Here is a 22,609-nt window from a genome sequence, read left to right as displayed (position 1 = left end):
ACTGAAGGAACACTACTACACTCGCCATACGAACTACAGCTACCAGCATGCTGTGTAGCTCAATGTGAAGAGCAACGCCCACTCAGGGCGGCCCGATTTAAATAAAATGCATTTAAATCATCATGGTGGGTGGAGTGTGCTTATTGCAGCAGTCCATGAGGAAGGGGCGTGTCTGCCCCGAAACGCGTCGGACTTCCTTGTTATCACTCTGGAGGAAAGCTGTGTAGCTGATGGGGCAAAGAAAGACTGGATGGTTGGATACACTGTGGGCAGCCCTCCTGAAGCGCTTGGAGCCTTGCTCGTTCAATATATATATATATATATATATATATATATATATATACATATATATATATATATATATATATATATATATATATATATATATATATATATATATATATATATATAGTTTCTGTTAAATTGACTTCTTGCATTTGGCCCGTGCAATCATTAGGGAGAAAACCATGACTTTCTGCATTCACAGGTACACTTCAAGTTCACTTGAACTGTGCGGAAGTGAAAAAGATCAAGCTTACACTACAACTGCATCATTTCACTAACATCACTACATACCTATTTCACATAATTATAAGAGGTAAAAGTGCTGCGTCTTGGGCACTGACTTCGTTCCCACTACTTCGCTAAATTGTCATTGTGGAGGGATGCAACAAGACCAGTCGTTTGAGCTGCACTTGATGTGCTCCTAATCAGGGAGAGGGGCAAACGGCTGCATGCAAGGGTTCACACATGGGATGCCCTCAGTAGTTTTCATGAGAGAGGATTTCACTGTGTGTCTCTTCAACCATCGGTAAAATCATTAGGTGGCGGCCTGGAAGGGACAGCAGACCTCCATACAAAATGGACTACTTTGGTTCAAAAACTGATTACCACCACTTAATAAGTGAGCAACAGGTTTGGAGGGTTCTATGTTCTTGTCATCTGCGGACATACTGCATTGGAGTAGAAGTGCAAAAAAAGAAACATATTTGTATGCGTAGGCAGATGTGTGTACCCCACTCAAATTGTCTTTGCCCTAATGGCTCTCTGTGGCTATATCTGGCTTAGAATGGTAATTCCTCCTCCTCCTCCTGCCCCAGTCCCCCCAGCCGCACCCTGTGCAGGTAAGACTGGTGAGGGCGGGTGGCGGGAGATTTCAATAGACGATGACGAGGGAACATGAATTATTTATTTAATTTTCCCTCGTTAGCGTCTGTCGAACCCCCCCACCCTGCCCCACCACTCTTGCCTGCATAGGCTGCCTTCTTCTTCTTCTTCTTCTTCTTCTTGTTCTTCTTCTTGTTCTTCTTCTTGTTCTTCTTCTTCTTCTTGTTCTTCTTCTCCTCCTTCTCCTTCTCCTTCTCCTTCTCCTTCTCCTTCTCCTTCTCCTTCTCCTTCTTCTTCTTCTTCTTCTTCTTCTTCTTCTCCTTCTCCTTCTCCTTCTCCTTCTCCTTCTCCTTCTCCTTCTTCTTCTTCTTCTTCTTCTTCTTCTTCTTCTTCTTCTTCTTCTTCTTCTTCTTCTTCTTCTTCTTCTTCTTCTTCTTCTTCTTCTTCTTCTTCTTCTTCTCCTCCTCCTCCTCCTCCTCCTCCTCCTCCTCCTCCTTCTTTTTCCTCTTCTTCTCCTCCTTCAACTTGCCTTCTTATTTTCCTTATTCTTATCCTTGTCCTTCTTATTCTTATTGTTATCCTTATTGTTATCCTGATCCTCTTTATCATTCTTATCCTTATTCTTATCCTTATTCGTATTCTTATTATTCCAACAATACAGGTCTCCATTGCTGGAAGTCTTGACAGTGTTGTTTTGCCTGGGCTGAGGATGGGCACCCAGTACCAAATATCTATTTCTGCACGTTACCAAGATGGGGCACAGAGTGACGCAGTGTCAGTCCGCTACAGCACAGGTAAGTCTCGGCCAACTATTATCAGCCCACATGCTTTATTGCTTTGGATTACCTTCCACTGGCTATTCCTTCATTTTGAATCCTAAGGCCACTGACTGCCATTGGGGGATCTTGTCTAGACGTAGAATATTAGCTCAGACAAATGTCTCCAAGCTGAAGTATCGTCCTGGAATGGGCTTGGTTGACCGGTGTCCATCCCCTCCTTCGTACACCCTCAGAGATTGGGGTTTGGCCCACATATACTGAGACCCACTGTGTCATTTGATTATCCAGCACTTATGATGATTATTTCCAATCAAAAAGCAAACTGTTCCAGGTCTTCTTGAGCCGGACCAACCCAAACAGTCTGTAAGGCCTGCAGCTCATCACTAGCTCAGCTTATCAGGCTGGCTGCTAGAGAGTGGGACAATGGCGGTAATGCCCTAGCCAGCCAGCTGTGGTCTCCCAGTGGTAAGTGCGACTTCCTTGCTTGGAAATTTTGTAGAAAATATTTCTGCCAACATGGCAGAAGCACTTTTTGCAAAAGTGGTGGAATGATGGGCCGATGTGTTGTCCAGACCCAAACTCCACAGACCAAGAAACTGCATTTAGAACATGTAAAAGAAGCGTTCATAATGCCCTGCGATTTTTCTGCGAGTTAGTGAAGTCCTACTTACCCACTTCTGGTTTAGGATCAACATATATAAAACAGCAAAAAAAAACAATGTATCTACACTTCTGAATGAAGCAGAGAATTTGACGGACAGGGCACCAGCCTGTACTTTATCTTTTTTTTATTAAACCTTTATTGGAAGAAAAGACAGGTGATATCAGCGGTTTACAGTCAGATCTGGCTCACGAGTAAAAGAGTACATTGCAGCATTAAATTTGAACAATCATTTTCACATGTCTAGGTCATGATACGGTACAAACAATGACAGTAGTTCATAGGATTGGCAGCAGACAGTGTACAATACAGCCACATTGTTCAGTGAAGATTCATAGTACTGTGGACATTAATCTCGCAGTTCTCAGTGCTAAAAAACAATATCAATGTAGTTAGTGCTCCACCGTCGGCTGTATCATGCAATTCCGAAGAATCCACATCACCATTGCCGTGACACCCAGCAAGCAATCGCCACATCTGCGGCATCAAGACAACAGTGCCCATCCAGTCACCATTCCAGTAGGGCAGAAGACAGCATAGCCCGCAATAATGCACGTATCTCGAAGGGTATGGCATGATGTCCGTTAAGCGGTGTACCTCTAACCCACCCCAACTCGACTTTCACTCTCCGAATCAGTATCCTGCACTGCCCTGGTCAGCAAATAAACCTGCAGTGGGCTCCAGAAATCCTTAGGCCTACAGCGTACAGGCATCATTTCAGCATATACATTGTACTGGTCCGGACAACATGTTACATCATCAAGCCACTCTTTGAATTTCGGCGCCCTGCCTCGTCCCCAACGACAGGCCACTCGACGTTTCGTCAGCAGTAAAGCCACATCTGTAAACCTGCGATAAGTTGCTGGCACCTCCTTCGTGTACCCCAGTAGCATCACTATGGGATCAAACGGCACCGCCCTCTCAGTCATAACCTGCAGAGCGTCGTGAACCTGCATCCAGTACTCATATAAGGCGCTACATCCCCATGCCAAGTGGAGGAAATCAGCTCCCTCCGCCCGACATCAAACACATCTATCGTCCTCTGCTAAGTGGAATCTGAATTTCCTAGCCGAAGTATAGTAGAACCTTTGTATGATTTTATAATGTATAATTTTTAGTTGGCAGCTAGAAGAGATATTGGCAGTCACGCCACAACAGTAGGCCCATTGCTCATCAGAAAGTTCAGCCCCAAGTTCAAAGTTCCAATTTTCCCGCACACGACTAGCCGGCGTTACCCGCTGTTTACTGATGGTGCCGTACAATTTGGAGACCAGATGACGTCCGTCAGATACTAACATCGCCTGAAGCGGTAGAGCCACCCCCTGGCTCCTTTGGGAACTCAGGTAGCATTGTACGCAGGCCCTATCGAAGTCTGACATAATAAAACACTTCTAATGGAGAAGGTGCCGTCACACCAAAAAATTGTTCACGGGTACGGAAACTACCCTCCTGAAACAGATCTCCCCACAAGAGTATCCTATTTCGTTTACACATTCGCTGAAACCCTATTTCCTGTAGCAAGGACAGCGCCGGATGATAAGCCAGAGGCAGCGCCGGCGAGTAAAGGAATGCCATGCCCAATGTCTTCGCAATACGTGACCAGGCATCAACCGTGCAAGTCACCGTGGTAGGCTTTGTATCCACATCACCGACGTTCCCCAACACCATACCCTCCAACGGGAGGGGATGCGCAATCCATTGCTCCGCAGCTAGCTGGGGCATAAATGGCGTTGGACGCATCCAGTGATAGGCATATTGCGCTTGAGCGCTCATATTATAAATTTCAAAATCCGGAATGTCAAACCCCCCTTTATCGTAGGGCAGTATTAAAGTAGCCCATGCCAACCTCGGTTGTTTACCTCCCCAGATCAGTCGAAGCAGCTCCGAGCGGAGGCGTTTAAAAAAATACGTGCCCGGGTGATAGGGGATATTCTGAAACAAGTATAAAAAACGGAGCAGTACCACCATTTTCACTAATGACGCTCTACCCGCCATAGACAGGGGCAAGGACATCCATCTGGTGACATTGTCCGCCAATTTGGTAATAGCAACACCATAATTGAGCCTAATCGTTTCCTCCCTGTCAAGGGACATCACAATGCCCAAATATCGAAGATCCGTGTCGCACCACTCCAGGGGGTAGTCCAGCGGAAATCGGCGAACCGCTGCAGTGAGCGGAAACAATTTAGATTTTCGCCAATTAATATGTATGCCCGATAACCCTCCGAAGGCAACGAGCTCTCGCAGTAGCGCGTTGAGATTCGCCTGCGGGTCCCTCACATACAGCGTGACATCATCCGCATACAGTGAAATTCCTATTTGGCGCTGAAAACAATTAAACGCACTGTGTTTATGCAATTGCCGAATTCTACAGGCCAGTGGTTCTATAGCAATAGCAAACAATAGGGGAGAAAGAGGGCAGCCCTGTCTGGTCCCTCTCGTTATTGAAAGTTGGGGGGATAGCACCCCATTCACAATCACCCTCGCCACAGGCTGAGTATATAACAGTTTCACCCACAAGATAAATATCCTGGGAAAGCCCATTCTACATAAAACGTCTATAAGGTAATTCCACTCCACGGAATCAAACGCTTTCGTTGCGTCCAGAAAAAAGTGCGGCCACAGGGAGGTCCGGAGCGATCGTCGGGATCAGGGAGAATAAAGTTCGAAGGTTATGCGAGGTCGCGCGCCCCGGTACAAAACCGGACTGATCCGGCAGTACAATGGTGGGCATAAGCAATAAGAGTCGCGCTGCCAGAACTTTCGCCAATATTTTGACATCGCAGTTAAGGAGTGACAGGGGCCGGTAGGAATCCACGTCTAGGGGATCCTTTCCAGGTTTAAGTAAAGATGTGATTGCCACCTCCCTCATGGACCCCGGCAGTATCCCCACCTCCAGGGACTCCTCAAATACCTCCCTGAGTACTGGAGCCATAATATCCACATAGCATTTATAAAACTCGGCAGGGAGTCCATCCAGCCCTGTCGCCTTTCCATTATTCAGGGACATAATGGCATCTCTGATTTCCTCCACCTCAATGGGCCGACCGTGAAACGCCCTATGGTCATCCGACAGCCAGCATAAAGCAAGATCATCAAGGAATCCTCCGTATCTAACCTCTCCCACCTGCTGCGTAGTGTATAACTGTGTGTAATGCTGCACAAATGCCTCCTGAATCTCCTTCGCGTTCCGTCCTGCAGGACCAATTCCAAGACATCCGTACTAAATCGTTGGTGTCTCGTGAGCGCAGCTAGTACCTTCCCCGGTCTCTCACCCTCACAGTACTTCCTCGCAGTCCAGTATTTCCCTCTGTGCTTCACCTCCCTGGCTGCCTCTTCCTCATATTCTGACAGTTTGTCCCTAAATTGATGTCTAAGTCCCGGGTCGGAGCTGGTCCACATTCTATTTTCTAGATGCTTTAAATCAGCCTCCAACCTTGAGATGGTACGAACAATAGTCTTAAGCACCCCACAACTCTTGGATATTGTAACTCCCCGGATCGTTACCTTAAACGCCTCCCATATCATTTCCACACTGTCTACTGATCCCTTATTCCTGGGGAAAAACGCCTCAATTTCCTCTCCAAGCTCTGCCTTGAATATGGGGTCTAACAGGGCGGAAGGGAACAGCCGCCATGGGGGTCGCAGTCTATGGAGTCCTGGTATCGATAGCGTGACCTTAACCGGGCTGTGATCCGAGTATGTCCTGGGGAGATGTTCCACCTCATGTAACCCCAGGACAAGCCCCCTTGATAGAAAAATGTAGTCCAATCGCGCCCAAGTACGAGCATGTGCTGTGAAGTGTGTACCCTCCTTGCCGCCCGGGTGAACATACCTCCAACTATCCACCAGCCCTGCCTCCTCCACAATACCCCGCAACACATCTCTAGCCTGAACATTGTATTGATGGCTGCCATCAGATCTATCCTCCACCACCCGCATCGCTAAATTAAAATCACCACCCCACACAATATGCGAGGCATCCACAGCCATAACATGACCCCAGAGTGTAAAAAAAATGCAGGTGTATCAACATTCGGCGCGTAACAGTTCACAAAGAGCACAGTATCCAACCCAAGCCTCCCCCACAGTAGCACATATCTCCCATCCGGATCCACTCGCACTCCCAACTCCTGGAAAGAAAGAGTTTTCTTAACCAGTACAACAGCTCCACGTGCATATGAGGAGTATGATGAAAATTTTCTAACTGTGGCCCACTGCCTACCAAATGAGGGATCAGCTGTCTGACGCAAATGTGTTTCTTGCAAGAAAGCAATCTGTATTGAGAGTCTATCTAAATACTGTAGCACATTCCTACATTTCCTAGCATTATTAAGTCCACGTACATTCCAAGACAATATCGATATCCTATCTAATGTGTTATCTGGCATCACCCATGTACAATGAGCACTGTGACATATACATCGATTTGACAACAGCGCTTCCTCGGTGAGGAGCGACCGAACACAATACCAGTACAGACTCCCACTCGCACCAGATCCACACCACATACATCCCCGTCTTCTTCCATCCCCTGAACCCGACAACCCCCCCCCCCCCCAGCCCCAACCAACAACTCATGTGTAACAGCCGCATGGTCAGTACCAAGAACAATGCAAACTCAATATATAGCATCCAAAAAACAGTGGCACTGTACTCATCAGCAGAACACCTACAATGCCCCCCTCCTCCCTCATGACAACACCAGCAATGAGCAAAAGGCACAGGACCGCCCAGAGGCACGTCCAGACAGGCAAGACCCAATACGGTCCCGAGATAATCAAACCTTTGAACCAAAAAGTCATGCATATCAAAAGCATAGCCGCAAACGTCAGTACACCAAACCACTGTCCCAGTTAGCCATCTCACTGCAGGAGCAGTGCATCCACCCCCTCCCACCTGAACAACCCCAACCTGCCAGGACCGCAACCCCCCCCCCACCCATCCCATCACCCATCCAACAAAACATTTGCATAGTAAACATCCACAACAGTGGGGTATTCCCTCCGGGGAGTAATCCAGAGGTGCACTTACACCAGCCTGTACTTAGCTGATGCCCAATTAATAACCAACTACATGGGGTTGATCAGGGCACAAGTCCTATAAAAAGAAGTGGGGAGACTGACAATATGCAAATGACCTCATGACGTCACGCGCTCAACGTGTCCCGATGTTTGAAAACTACCACGGGGCACGTTTAGCATATTTCTGTGGGGTCCAGCTTCTTGGCAGGGGAGGACGGCGTCCACCCTGTGAAAAGAGTGGAGGGACGCCGTGTACTTGCGTGTACCCCCGACTCGAACCCTGGGGTTGATACATTGGCCGATGTCCTGCTCTAGCAATGCCAAGACTCCAGCTTAATAGAGTTGGGGTGCCCACCTCTGGCAAAGCCTCATCTGGCAGTGCTGCTTCCACCTGAATGTTGGCAGTACTGTCTTTTTTAGGGGTCAGAGTTCCTGTGTTAACTTTCAATGCCTGTTCCAAGAAATAGCCTCCATGTGCTGTAAGATAACTCTCTACATGTCTATGACATTTTCTATGGCATGGCAGCAAAGTCTGGGCATTGCTTTGCCAACGGTGATTCCACAGAGTTGGCGGTAGCTGTTTTGATGAAAATTTCCAAGCATGTTGGGTGTCTTTAAATGTACTTGCAAACATTAAATGACTCTCTCAGGGCTTGGATAGAGTCTGTGGTAAGTGAAAATCTTCCAAATACTGAAGGAAACTCCAAAAACAAGGAGTCTCTGCAGGCTGAATTTCCTCCATAATCCCTTCCTTAGGCTGCATTAATAAAATGTGAATCCCAGACCTGAGTGCCAGGAACTGGTCACTGAATTGATTTCCTCAACATGGAAGGATCTGTTTTAGGAAAAATGTATTCCGGGTCGGGTCACCATGTCATGGCGACCTGCGCTATCCACCCAAGCAGGATTAGTTTATGGGAAATAAAATAAAATAAATGTCCTTGAGGCAGAGGGAGTTTTCTTCCTTCACATGAGGGGACAATTTACATTTCTTTGGGGCAGGAAATATCAACATTTGAAATTACGAGTAGTGTAATAAGCACAGCACTCCCTCCATTGACCCCTAGTAAATTTCAGTAGGTCATATCTGCTAAAATTTACCAGTAGAATGCTGGTAAATAATGGGACATGTTGCTTTTGGTATTGTAAGCACCAAAATCCACGCTATGCCCCATTTATAGGGCAATAGTTGTAATTTGTACTATGTATTGCACATGAGACATTCTGATCCCTAGGGCATCAGAATATATTGGGTGTGGTGAATACCACAGCCTTTTCCAGGCTGATCATTATAGGGGGGGTTTAATTGCTAAAAAGGGCATTATTTTAGGGTAGTCCACGTATGTGGTCTTTTTCCTGTAGTACGTATCTGAATGACGACTGAAAAGTTTGTTATGCTAGTGCTAAGCAGATTTGGAGAACAGAAAATGGCAGAAAATGCGCGAAGATGCAAACCTTGAAGCACGCCATGTTTAAATTATAGTGATCTGCCTGTTCCCTATACCCGACCAAGGCAGACAAGTTTGAGTGAAAATAAGGAGGGTCCTGCTTGCTGTTTAAATAATAGGCGCTTAATAATCACCCAACATGGAGCTGTCACTGGTGCTACTGACACCAAATGAGTTGGTCCCATGCCTCAATTTATTTAAAAAATTGCCTTTTTTAAAGTGTATTTATATGCAGCACGACAAGCACAGCTACCTTTAATCGCTCCCTTGGCTTCTCCATTAGGGCATCGATAAGTTTACGATGAGCCCTAGAACACAAATGATTGAACCATCTAAAAGGATTGGCTCAAAGGGGTTTCAGAGTGCTATTCAACGGTGACTTACCTTTCTTGCGGACAGACATAAAAGAGTTAACAATTAATTCACCAGGAGAGGTGGAGTCCAAACAGGTTTGAAAGAACAGTTAGTTCTAAGTTCAAGGTGGAAAACATCAGGCAAGACCTTAGCCCATTTGAGTCAAAGACCTAGGGCTTGGGATTTCACTATGTAACTTATAGAAAAAAAGGAAAGGGTTCTTTTTGGTTCCCAAACATAGGACATAGATAATGGGTGGTGGTCACCCCGGGTGATATCTCAAATATCTCACTTTAAGTAAATGAATCAAGGTAGGTGAGACAAAAATAAAGTTGATCACCGTGGACCAACCTCTGCCGGTAACGGTTGGGATGTCCCTGGTGGACATGACCGCAAGATAAATTGTTTAAAATCATAAATAAAAGAATTCATCAATTCACCCTGCAGCGTATGAATATTGTGCGATTCGTTGAATAAACGTGTGCTATGCTCTGGGAATCGACACCTGATACAAAGTAGCAGGCGAATGCCTTCCTCTGATAACTGGAGGGCTCACACCATCAGACACTAGGAATCTCTCCAGGAGGCCTCTAAATGATTGTAAAGGAGCTGAGCGGCGCTGATAGCAGCATTGTAAAGGTTATCAATTAGCAATCTAAGTGAATTGGTAAATACTAATAGGGCTGCAGCCAGTATTAATGATTTTGACTTTGCAATCTAACTTCAAAGCAGTCAAAAATGAGAATTTGGAGGGAGTGGTGGGGACTGGGAAAGGACTATAACCATCTAAAAAGTAGTTATAGACAACATCCCAGGATCCTTAAAAACAAATGTTCTTTAAAAAAGTGACTAAAAGTTTCAACAGCGATTTTACCCGCCAGACATGCTACATTCTAACTCAATATAATTATCAGGAACTAGGTTCGGTGTGATGACATTGCGGCTTGAACCCAGATTCTGGGAGGTCAGTCAGTCATTACTGGCCATGACACTTAAGGGTGTGAATCTGTTGGAAATGGGCACTTTATCTGCTGGACCTTGGGGTTTACTACTGTCAGCAAAGATTACGTGCACAGTGCGCCATGCTCTGCCACTACATATGTGAGGTTTATAAATAGAGCCTAAAGGGAGGGCCAAAATGCCAGAAAAAAACCCTGCACGAGTGTCAGTTTGGATAACAAATGACCAGCCTTGATAGCATTGTTAAAGGTTACTATCATACAGTTGCCTTCTAGGTTATTGGGATGACAACCAACCCATGGTACTCTCCTAACCACATTAATTTGCCTAAACAACTGAGTGTTGCGCCCCAAGTGCTGTCAGAACAATGGACTACCTTGTTTCTAAGCTGTGCGAAATGTTCTGTGGAATTTTCTTCCAAGGGAGGGATGAACCTTGGCCAGAACAAGAACATAAGGAGTAGCTGCAGGGGACCAATTAAAACAAGAAGGTACAGGCAATAACTTTGCAGTACTAACTGGCTCCCTGCTTTCAGGGCCAGCGGCAATGTTGTTAATGATGGGCAAGTGGCCCGTCTTGGACCCGGTGGGACTGTAGGAGGGTAGAATACCTGGAGGGGCAACCACAGAACTGCTCTTTTTATGGGCAGTAATTGAATCAGATCCTCCATTATTAGCCACTTTGAGAACCATCAGCATGGGCCCGATGGTTGAGGGGTTGAGTGGCATCATAAGACGACAGCTGGCTGTCAGGCAAAATAAGATCGAATCTCCAGGGAATGCAAAGCCGGGCCATAAACGGACCGTGGTTAACACGCCCTGAGGGGCACCGGGAACCCATGGGCTGATGCACAGCCGCAGTCCAGAAAGATCCACTCATGTCATTGGTCCGAGTGATTTCAAGTGGCCAATACTGAAGAGAAGGCGTGTTCTCCTACAAGGCCATAAGTGGAGGCCAGTGGGGGCAATGGTCATCTTATGCCTGTGAGAATTAACAATACAGCTAAAATGCTCTGACTGTCTGGCAATGGCATTTTCAACCCTAGTGACTCGTTTATTACACGACGAAAAAGAGTTAGCCACCAGAGATTCTAGTTTCACAGTCAGGTTATTTAACACTAAATCCTAACACTTATTCGAGACCGCAGGAGTCCCCGGACCACTTTTTGATGATGCTGCGTGCACCTTATTTACAAGTTGCCTCTTCTCATCCCAACGGGCGGTAACACAACTAGATCATCGCAGCACTTCTGGTGCTCAACAGCCAGAGTCAAGAGAGTTTTCGTATTGTCCACCAGCAATCTACTGAACAGGTACTGTCTACAGTGTTATCGGAGGGACAGTTGTGAAATTATCTGGAACCACCGCGTTATCCACATTGCGCCCACCTGGACTTTGGTCGTGCAGTCCTGGCCCAAGCTCCACCTCTACTGTTCTAATTTCTTCTGGGATAATCCTAGCAGCGGAAGTGAGAAAAGCCATAAAGCTTAAACGATTGTGAGGGTGCCTCACATCACCATGAGTGGAAGTGGGCTTGTCCCTACCCATACCCAGAACGCACATTAAGGGAGAGGGCCCAGTCCATTCTTAGTTGGGTGCAGGCAGACCCATCCTTGGCCAGTTATTGCCCCGGCATGCTTCCCGCACTGTGGGTTTGGGAGGTGCTGTTTTATACCCCCTATCCAAGCCTCCAAGTCCAGTAGCATTATGGGCTTTGTTGTCCAGCTTGGGCAAACACGTGGCAGCTGGCAAAGTATCGCATTTCCCTTGCTGCGGACTCAAGGCGCTCTTTTATACCTGCTCGCCCCATGTCCAAGGCCAAAAGTTGAGCAAGTACAAGTGTGTACATGCAACATTTTGAAACTGGTAAGTGGGAGATTTTGAAGGAAAACGGGGAATGCATTTTCCCCATTGACTTAAATTTAGGCCTTGGAAATCTTAGATAGGAGACAGCTAAAGGAAGGCATTTTTGGCAACAAAAAAAACGTGAGTTTCCCACTAGACTCAGGTTCATTGTCGTGTATGAGGTGAAAGTGGATTCAACCATCAAGCGTCTTCCTCAATCTTTTATTCAGCAAGGATTCTGGTGCTCATTACAGTTTTCACAAATGGACTGCAAAACTGCTTGAGTGGACCCTACACCTCTCCTCAGTTGGACGTTCAACCCATCAAATTAACATTTCCTATCTCTTTTGTGGAGGATTCTTAGAGGAGGTGCTCATGTCGGGTGTGGGGGGCCACTTTCGGTAAAACGTCAACACCAGGAAAGCTGCCATGTCATGGGGCACATATGTCTTTTTTCATGGTTACAGTGAAATACCGTGCATGATGGTCACCAGCATGAATAGTCAGTCTTGGAAAGCCTTCCCTAGCTATTCACAATTCCAGTCCCTTGCTTACCAGCTCATTGGCTAAGCAGTGCCGCCAGCTCATTCATCCTATTTAATACACTTATAACTCACTGACACATTTATAACTCACTGATTTTCTCAATCATTCACTCAACCACTCGTTCACTCACTAGTTTATGCTTAACTCACTTATACACTCATTCTATAACTCACTAATGTTTGTTGCCTTTCTCACTCTCTGTCATCTCTTTTATTGGCTGCTCACTCTTTCACTCATGCTAACTTAGCGCAGGCAGAAAAGACTTCCTCTGAGAAAATGCTACTAGATAAAGGCAACTAGTCAAACAACAATATACAGGTAAGAAATAGATAAGTTCCAAGTTAGTTATGGGGAAAAACAATTGAACAAAAAAATCACAAAATGACAAAAATTGAGGCTAAAGCTTATTAGGAATAAGACAATAAAAAGTATTCATTGCTATCATTTAGACAACGCATAAGAATGTGAAAAAAGTTGAAGTAAAGAATGTGAAAAAGGTTAAAGTATTCTCCGTGTGGTTGATTAGAGCCAAGGCACCAGGTGCCATAGACTGACACCAGATGGTGGCTAACCCCTTTGAAATTTATAACATGGGGACTTAGAAACTTTTCTACAGGGAAAAAATATTCAAAGGAGAAAGCCTGAAGGCTATAGACAGGGTGGGAACCATGCAATCATCTGGCATCCTGCAATAGCTTTAGATTTCCCGCCTTCAGGCTCAGAACCAGAAAAATAGCAATTGTAAGCCCTCTGAGGATTCTTCTTTTTGGGGAAATGTTTGCAGGCTGTCCAACTGTCATCAAGTGGACGTTTTTAAAGTCCAAGGTATCCAAAAGTTCTGGTAGCAACATCTTGCTTAAAGAAAAGTGTTCAAATATTCAGTCAGTCGTTGGTGGTAACATCTAGCAAATACTAAGGCAATTCACAGGTTTCTCCTTTATACTTCTTCAGCAAAGTGATGTCTACATGCTCTGTGTTTTGAAAACTATCCCTCTGAAACTGTGATTGGGGAGTAAATCTTAGTTTTATTTGTGCACAGCTCTCCAAAGCTTCCCAAGGATTTTTCATGTGTCTTGTGATGCACGCCCTGGAGAGAATCAAGGTGCAATCATTAAGCACCACCTGTTGCACCACAACCTGTCTAGGAGCCAGACTAATAATAACAGGGAAGGTGGTCAGAAGCCAGGTGATCCTAAAAATTATGAAGCTACAATACCACATTTGCAGAGGGAGATTACTGACTAATCAGTGTGAAGAAAAACAGACACTTGGGAGGGGTCATGAAATTCTAACGAGTATTAAATGCAAAAATAGCAAGCAGGGACCAAAATATTTTAAGTGCAATTTGTCGTTTCAATGGACCAGAACTTCATTGTCTGATCAGTTGGAGCACCTAATGCTAAATTCTATTCATTTCTGCCTCACCTCTATATAGTTTTTCTCAATGTAACACAGGAAGGACAAGACTCATCATCAAAAAGAAGCTTCAGAGAGATAATGAGCAAGTGCCAGGCTTTTCTTGTGGGAAGAATGTGAGGAGGCCTTGCGCAAAGATTTAATAAGCTATGGTAAAGAGTCTGACCACTAAATCAGCAGTTTCTTGCCAAGTAAGGCAATTTCAGAACAAGCCTACACTTACTTTAACGGTCGGGTTAAATGTGCAATGTGCAACATGGGATAGCAAGATGGCAGGTCATTTAAAATGTGTGTAAATGGGCAGTAATACAATGGCTCTAGTAGAGCTTTAAGCAGGCATAACAATTAATTCACAAATGTTTTTACAAAGAGTCAGGGCTACATTAAAATGCGTTCTCACCAGCCAAGAATTAGCAATGGCATTAGGCCCTACAGAATCCTCTATGTATTATGGAAAATATTGGCTTGTCGGAAACATATCTGGAACCCAGGTTACCAGAGAGAGAGGTTCATTTAACATGGAATCCAGATACGAACAGCATTTTGAGAAGTTTAAAAAAAATTTTAAATCTGAGAGAATTTGATCTTTACCAGAAGAGGTAGCTTTTAGGTTTAAAGCATTTTTATTAAGACAAAAGAACACAGGGAAAGGGAATAGGAGGTTAGGGTTACATACAGTACAATAAAAGAAAAGAGGCGCAACTCAGGAGTGTTGGCGAGGAACAGTTCGTTAGTCCAAAGGAGAAGCAATGATAAATGGAAAGGTAAAATGCAACCCGTGCATCCCCTGTGCGCATATCCAACACCCCAAATCTGAGCAGTGAAAGCCATTAGCAGCCCATCAAAGCACAACCCAACCCCTCCCAGTCCCCCCCCCAAAGAAGAAAGAAACAGTTCCCAAACTCCCCCCAACTCCCCCGTCCAATGGCCCATTACCAGTATCATCCGCCCCAAAAAACGCTACCCCCCCCCCCCAGGAACCCGTCCCCCACTCATTCTATTCCGCCGGGGTCACCGGTGGCGTCAACCTAAGAAGTCTAAGGTACCTCGGGCAGGTGAGCTCCCTAAATTCGGTGGACAGCAGCGCAAGGAAGGGTTGCCCCAGCTCCTCAAATTGGTCTCTCTCCCCCGCCACCGTGAGCGACAGTTTCTCCATCCCTAACACATGCCAGAGCCTATGCAACCAGCCCGTAATGGAGGGGACAGTGGCGGTGCACCAGTGGATAAGGATATTCTGGACCGCAGACCCCAGCGCAATTGCGATCTGCCTACCCCTGCAGGACTTCAATGGGTACATTAGGTCATTGGGAAGGCCCAGCAAGACATACGCCGGAAAGCGCGGCAGCTCGATTTCAAAGTGCTTATCCACCTCATCCAAAACCTCCTTCCAATAGGCAGTCAGCACGGGGCAGTCCCAGAGAATGTGTGAGAGGGTACCCACCTGCCCGCAACCCCGCCAGCACCCCTTGTCAGTGTGTTTATGCATCTCATACAATCTCTCCGGGGTATAGTACCAGTATGTGGACACCTTAGTGAAGGTCTCCGTAAGGCCAGTATGATACGCAGAGTGCTGTGCCCGGTATGCAATCTTGTCCCATTCCTTGTGGCTGAGTGTCCTACCCAATTCCCTGTGCCATCGCTCCCTCCCTGGGTTGTAATAGTCAAACGGCGGGTGTTGTAGATACTTGTACAGATCAGTAATCAATTTAGCATCGGAGGTCCGGGTCACCAGCCACCGCTCATATGGTGTAATTTGACGAGCAGCGGAGTCTCGCACCTGGGGCTGGAGGGCCCAATGCCGAACCTGCATATAGCGCAATCTATCCCGCTCCGTCAGGCCGAATTCCTGCCGAAGTTGCTGAAAAGGAATCACGCCTTCCGGTCCGTAGAGCTAGAAGAGCACTCTGCAGCCCGCGGTCGTCCAATGGGAAAAAGCCCCCGGCTCCATCCCCGGTAAGAAGTCTGGATTACCCACTATGAGTGTGAACGGCGAAGGGAAGGTGGTAAGGCCCCGAACCTCGCAGACCGCATCCCACACCCTCAGGGGGACCCGCGTAACAAAGGAAGCGTAAAGGTTAGGGGGGCGATGCGCGCGGCGCAAGAACGGAACCTCCTGCAAGGTGCGTCACGCCACCGCCTGATCTTGAAAAAGCCAGTGTTTGTCGGACTCCCACCTGCTCCTTTCCACTAGGTATCGTAGCTGCGCCGCCTGAAAGTATTTACGGGGGTCCGGGATACCAAGGCCCCCTGCTTCCGGGGCAAGCGTGGAAAGGACCCTCTTCATCCGCGGTTTGCGGCCTTGCCAGACAAAGCGGGAGATGTCGGCCTGCGTTTGTCGAATCCAGCCCACCGGGGGCTGGAGAGGCAGGGCACTAAAAAGATAGAATATCTGGGGCAGCACCGTCATCTTAACCGCCGCGATTCGTCCCAGCCAGGACAGCAGGCCTTTACTCCAGCGGCCAAGCTCCTCCCTGATCTTCCTACTGAGAGAAGTGTAATTGGCCGCCACCATCTCCGGTAATGTGGGTGCTAGGAGAATCCCTAAGTATGGCACCGTGGATGAGGACCATTGCATGGGGAAGAGGCGCTGAAGGTCCCTCCTAGTATCCGCAGCCAGAGACACATCTAGGGCCACCGACTTGCTCATGTTCATTTTGAAGCCGGCCACATGTGCAAAGGCGTCCAACTCCTGGATGCAAGCGGGTAATGACCTCCTAGGGTCGTCCAGGGTCAGCAGGACATCGTCCGCATAGAGGCTGACTGTGTGGACATACTGGCCCATCTTGACCCCAATAGCATCCGGATTGTTGCGGATCCTTTGGGCAAACGGCTCCATGTAGAGGGCAAACAGAAGCGGCGAGAGGGGGCAACCCTGCCTCGTGCCGCGTTCGATGGCGAAGCCACGGGAGCTACACCCATTGACTCGCACCGACGCTGAAGGATGTTTATAGCAGTTGAATACCATAGTGCGGAATTTATCACCGATTCCCAGTGTCCTGAGAATCAGCTCGAGATACGGCCAATGAACCCTATCGAAGGCCTTCTCCGCATCAACTGACAGCAGCATCCGCTCCCCCGGGATCCGTGAGGCCTTCTCTAGAACATGCGCCACCCGCTTGGTATTGTCAACCGTCTGCCTGCCGGGTACAAAGCCAGCCTGGTCCGCCTCCACCAGACCGGGGAGGTGCAGGGCCAGCCTGGACGCTAAAATCCCCGTATACAGCTTGAGGTCGACATTTAAGAGCGAAATGGGTCTATACGAACCGCATAAGGCCCGGTCCTTCCCAGGTTTCGGAATCACCGAGACCGTCGCATTCAGGAGATCCGTTGGGATGGCTCCCGGGTCGGAGAAGGAATTAAACAGCCGAGCTAAGACAGGGGCCACAACCGGGCAAAAAGTCTTATAAAACAGTGACGTGTATCCGTCCGGGCCCGGGGCCTTGCCATGCTTCAGCCGAGCTATAGCGGAAATCACCTCCTCAACATGAATGTCCCGTTCCAGATATTCCGCCTGAGCGGGATCCAGCGCCGGAAGGGCCACCGACTCCAAATAGTCTTCGGCGTCTCGCGGCGAGGAGGGCTCCTCAGCGTACAGCGACTCATAGAAGCTGCGGAAAGTTTCCGCCACCTCTGCGTCCCCGGAAACGACCACCCCGTCCGTACCCACAAGTTCCTTCACTACGCTACGCTGTTGCGCGACCCGGAGCCGATGTGCCAGGAGCTTGCCACATCTGTCCCCCCCTGTGTAGTAGGCATGTCTCAAGCGCAAGGCGGCATATTCCGCTCTATCAAGATCCAGTGCCGACAGGAGCTTCCTTGCAGCCTTCAACTGCCTCCACACCCTTGGAGCCCCTGTGCGGCGGTGGACCTGCTCAAGCTCCCGAACCTGAACAGTCAGTTCATCCCTTTTCCGCTGCCGCTCTTTATTTTCGGCTGAGGAGATGGAGATGAACTCCCCCCGGAGGACTGCCTTCAATGCCGCCCACTGTGTCGCTTGGGAAGTGTTGGTGTTGCTATTGTGAGCCTGATAATCCTGTATGACCTCCTCAATGCGTTTCACTATCGACTTTTTGTGTAAGAGGGTGTCTCTAAGGCGCCACACCCCCCGAGAGGGGGAGGACGCCGGCCACATGAACGCGCCAGCGACTGGTGCATGGTCAGACAGGGTCAGGACCCCAATGTCCGCCGCCGTGGCGGCAGCGCGCATTGGTCCACTAACCAGGAGATAGTCCAACCGAGAGTAGGTTCGGTGTGCGTGCGAAAAATAAGAGTAGTCCCTATCTGTGGGGTGCATGGAGCGCCAAAGGTCGTGTAAGTCCATGTCCGCAATCCGGGCCTTCACAGCCTGGGACAATTCTCCCGTCTGCGGAGAGCGCTGCGCCGACCTATCCATCACAGAATCAAAGACAATATTAAGGTCCCCCCCTAAGATGACATGTCGGTCGGGAGAGGCTGTGACGTCCACCAGCACGGAGTCCAAGAAGCGTTCCTGGTGGTCATTTGGGCTATAAACGGAGCCAACCGTGAACGCTATGCCCCCTAAGCGCAGGCGATATGCAAGAAGCCTCCCCTTCTGCTCAGCATACTTATACAATACCTCCCCCTTAAAGGAGCTCGCTATGAGAATGGCCACCCCCGCGGTTTTGGTCGCGGCAGAGGAGAAAAACTGGGTGGGGAATTTCGCAGAGCGCAACCTATGGCAATCTCGGGACATTAAGTGGGTCTCCTGCAGAAGGCAGATGTCAGCCTGCGTCCCCTCGAGCAGAGACAAAATCGCCCTGCACTTCACGGGATTATTCAGTCCCTTAACATTAAGGGTCACCACCTTCAGGGACGACATGCCTCCCAGGGAACAGGAACGCTATGTTGCAGGCAGGGAACCAGCTGGTGGGGCGCGCGGGGCGGCTGCGCGGGATAGGCCAGAGTAGGCCAAGCGTGGGCATGGACAACATCGGACGGGACTTCCCCAACTCTAGAACAACCCCTAAACCCCCCCGAAACACACCCATGGCAACTAGCCAAATGCCAACTTAAACACCCCATTGTCTCAGTCAAGCCCCAAAACGGGCAAGTCCGTAGAAAAATAGAAAAGTGGACGTTCAGCCACTCACCTCCATCCGCTCCCTCCCGACCCCCCCCAGCCCCAAACCTGGCATCGAAGAAGCTAAGAACATCTCCCCCCGGAGTGAGTTTAGGCCGTCATTGCCACGCCGTTGGAGTCGGCCAAGTCCCTGGCTGCCGCCCTCAAAGCGTCGGCCATGTCTGCCCTGATAGTAGGGGAATCAGGGCGCCCAGCGCTAGCCGTCGATTGTCTCCTCGCTGACCTTCGCCGGCTCCTTCTCTCCGTTCGCCTCCACAACGGTGTGGCTCCTTCCTACTCTGCAGCCGTAAGCCCCAGGACCCCACAGATGTCCTGCAAGGAGCGTAGTTGATGCAGCACTCCATTCCATCGGAAGATCAGGCGGAAGGGATGTCCCCAGGAGTACGGCGTCTCGTGTTCGCGCAAGAAGTCGGTGGCAATCCTGAAGGACCTGCGTTTCTGCAGAGTGATGGCGGACAGGTCTTGATAGAGCGCGACAGGCCGCTCCCGGAAAGTCAGGGGCTGTTTTCTACGGGCCTCAGACATGATGCGCTCCTTCAGCGGGAAGTCGGGCAGGAAAGCCAAGATATCCGGTGGGGGCGCCGATGACTGGCGCTGTCGACCAACCCTGTGTGCTCTATCAATGCGAATAGGGAAGTCTGCAGCTTCCCCCAGGATCTCTCGGAACAGGTCTTGCAGATAGCCCACCAAATCAGCCCCTTCGTCCGCGGATGGCACACCACGTACTCGGATGTTATTTCTCCGTGACCTGTTCTCAAGGTCCTCGGAGTGGGCCTGGAGCTCAACACACTGCTCCCGGAGGCGGAGAACGTCTTGTTGTAGGTGGACAATCTCATCGTCCCGGCGCTGGGCCGCCGTCTCCACCGTCTCAACCCGCTCACCGAGGCCCTCCACTTCCCCGCGTACTTCACGGACCTCACTGGCCACTTCCCGCTTCAGCGTTTGGAAGTCCTCTTTGAGGGAGCTAAACAGTTCTTCCATAAAGGACCTCGTGACCGGGGGTTCTCCCACAGTCGCGTCTGCCGAGGCCCGGGAGGACCCCGGCGACGGCGGTGTTTTGTCCCGCAGTTGCTGGGCCCTGCCAAGCATATCCGGCAGGGTGCGATCCCCCTTCCTCGAACCGCCTCTTCCAGTCATCACAGGCGCTGTAGTCGATGAGTGGGCACAGGCCCAGCCGTCTCAGGGAATGTCCAGCCGCTAGCAAGCACTTGATGTGGGGAGCTCCCAGCAGAACCGGGGTGTTGCGTCACAGACGACAAAATGGCGGGTCAGTCCTGGCACTGCCAGCCGTGGGCGCCCAGTCGAGGCGGCAGTTGAGAGCTAAATTGGGGGGCCACCCGTCAGTACGCTCCACTGAGAGTTAGCCTTGCAGCGGCGGAGGGCACAGACACCCGCCAGCAAAGGACTCCGGAGGAGACCGACGACACCGATCCCTCGGGGACAAAATGGCGGCAGGGTGGGGCCTGGCAGAGCGGTCAAGCCCGGCGACACCACCGGGGCACTTCAGGAACCAGGCAATCTGAGAAGTTCCACAGCCGGTACCATACTGTTACGTAGAAGGGCCGAATGATCTGACCCCGGCGTCAAGCCAACCGTCCTTCGATCACGGGACCGGGGCCCTCGCAATGCGGGGTGTCACCGCCTCAAGTCCGGGCGCCAAAGCACACGCCCAAAGTCCTCCGCGTAGCCGGTCCTCAGCCTGTAGCTCCCCTTCGATCTCCGGCGAGCGCCAGGACGGACTCCCTCCGGATCGTTAGCTTTCAGCACCAGGCCCAGCCGAGGCGTCTGGACAGCACACCAAATCGCTCCGCCTCCCGGGCGCTCCGTCGTCCCTCGATCTTCAATCGGTCTTTTGAGGTGCTTTCGCCGAAGCGATTGTGGCCAAAGTGACATCAACGTGCGCGCCAGGTGCCCCGCCACACTCCTCTCACACGCTGAGCATCAGCGGGGGGAGAAAAGCGTAAGAAAAGGGCTCGAGCCTAGTCGGGCTGGAGGAGCTGCAGGAGGAAGCGTCCGCTCACCCCACCATCTTGGCCACGCCCCCGAGAGGTAGCTTTTAAAGATCTTAATTCACCCCAACAATCTGAAATTGTGATTGGACCTAATGTGTTCCATAAGGAAGCCAACAAACCTACCGGTGTTCCAGATGAATTTTTAATGCAATGGTCGCGCAACGCAGGAATTGTGACCAATATTGTCCATTTTTCTAAAGATAAATAAATTGTTCTTACCATTTATCTGTGTAAATGAGCTTAACGATAAAAGTTCGATAACATCTCAAATTATAGAGCTCTAGATGATTGTGTAAAGCAGAAACAATCTTTATCTGTACATGGATTATTTGAGATACTTTTTATAGTTTTGTAAGGGGGCTAATGATCTGTAGATCACTATTGTAAATGAGGTTCTTACACCATCTGTTGGACCTGCGCGGGCAAGCCCAGCATAAAGGGGGAGGTAGCTTGACTCGAGTGGCTAGGCAGGTGAAGGCTATAGTGTTAAGCCAGCTTGGACCCGATAATAACCCCCTGTACACCACACAAAAAGAAGGACACCACACCACTGTTATGGAAAAATACGATTCGTTTATATAAAAGTTCTCTGGGTTTGTAGGAAATTCACTTAGGGTTTCACATTTACATTTCCTGCAAGCGTTTGTTCAATGGAATACTGGTTTCTCATAAATAAATAGTTGGACTCTAATGAATAAATACACTGGATAAATAGCAGATATAAATACAGTAGAATAAATATTAATTAGCAATGACTGGAATAATTAGAATAAATATTATCAATGACCAGAATAAATATCAGAATAGATATCAGCAATGTCTAGAACAGTAAATATCAGCAATGTCTAGAACAGTAATGACTGGATTAAATATCAGAATGGATATCAACAATGACCGGTATCGCTGCCACCAATTAATCACTTTTAAATACAGACACTTTTCCAGTGTGGTGAAAGGAGAGATTACTCTTACAGTTTGTTGGACAGCCCGACAGGCTTTCAGGCTTCTCGGGATACAGAACTACTTTTGGGACTCTTTTGTAACCACTCGATGCACACGCGTGTATCTAGAAAGCAAGGAAATACATTAAGCAGCTCATTCACACTCGGCTGCCACCGGGAGAGGACCTATACTTGGCGCTGGGGGTCTATATTCGCTGACAGGGCTGGTTCACCCTCAGAACCCTGGCGGCACCAGTTCAAAGTCTTTAGACGACGAACGTGCTGCCGGGGAGGTCGCAAAAACTCCACAGTTCAGTCAAAGCAATGCCGCTGTTTAGCTCTCACACACCGCGGCTCTTAGCGGAACACACGGCCCACCTCACATCAGCTGTATCGGACGATACGGTCAGGCACAG

The 22,609-nt window shown here is 48.9% G+C and overlaps 1 protein-coding gene across 2 annotated transcripts in view; it reads left to right on the top strand.

Annotated features, from left to right (window-relative positions):
* The window catches only part of COL20A1 (collagen type XX alpha 1 chain), a 491,294-nt gene that overhangs the window by 245,080 nt on the left and 223,605 nt on the right, over positions 1–22,609 (top strand). For both annotated transcript variants that reach the window (XM_086932816.1, XM_086932817.1), the window contains exon 18: positions 1,769–1,901. In XM_086932816.1, the coding sequence (XP_086788942.1) occupies positions 1,769–1,901 (133 nt within the window). The remainder of the gene's footprint in view (positions 1–1,768; positions 1,902–22,609) is intronic.

This window comes from Lissotriton vulgaris, chromosome 7 (genome assembly GCF_964263255.1).
Source record: "Lissotriton vulgaris chromosome 7, aLisVul1.2, whole genome shotgun sequence".
Lineage (NCBI taxonomy): Eukaryota > Metazoa > Chordata > Amphibia > Caudata > Salamandridae > Lissotriton > Lissotriton vulgaris.
This window is presented reverse-complemented; position numbering and strand designations above follow the sequence as displayed.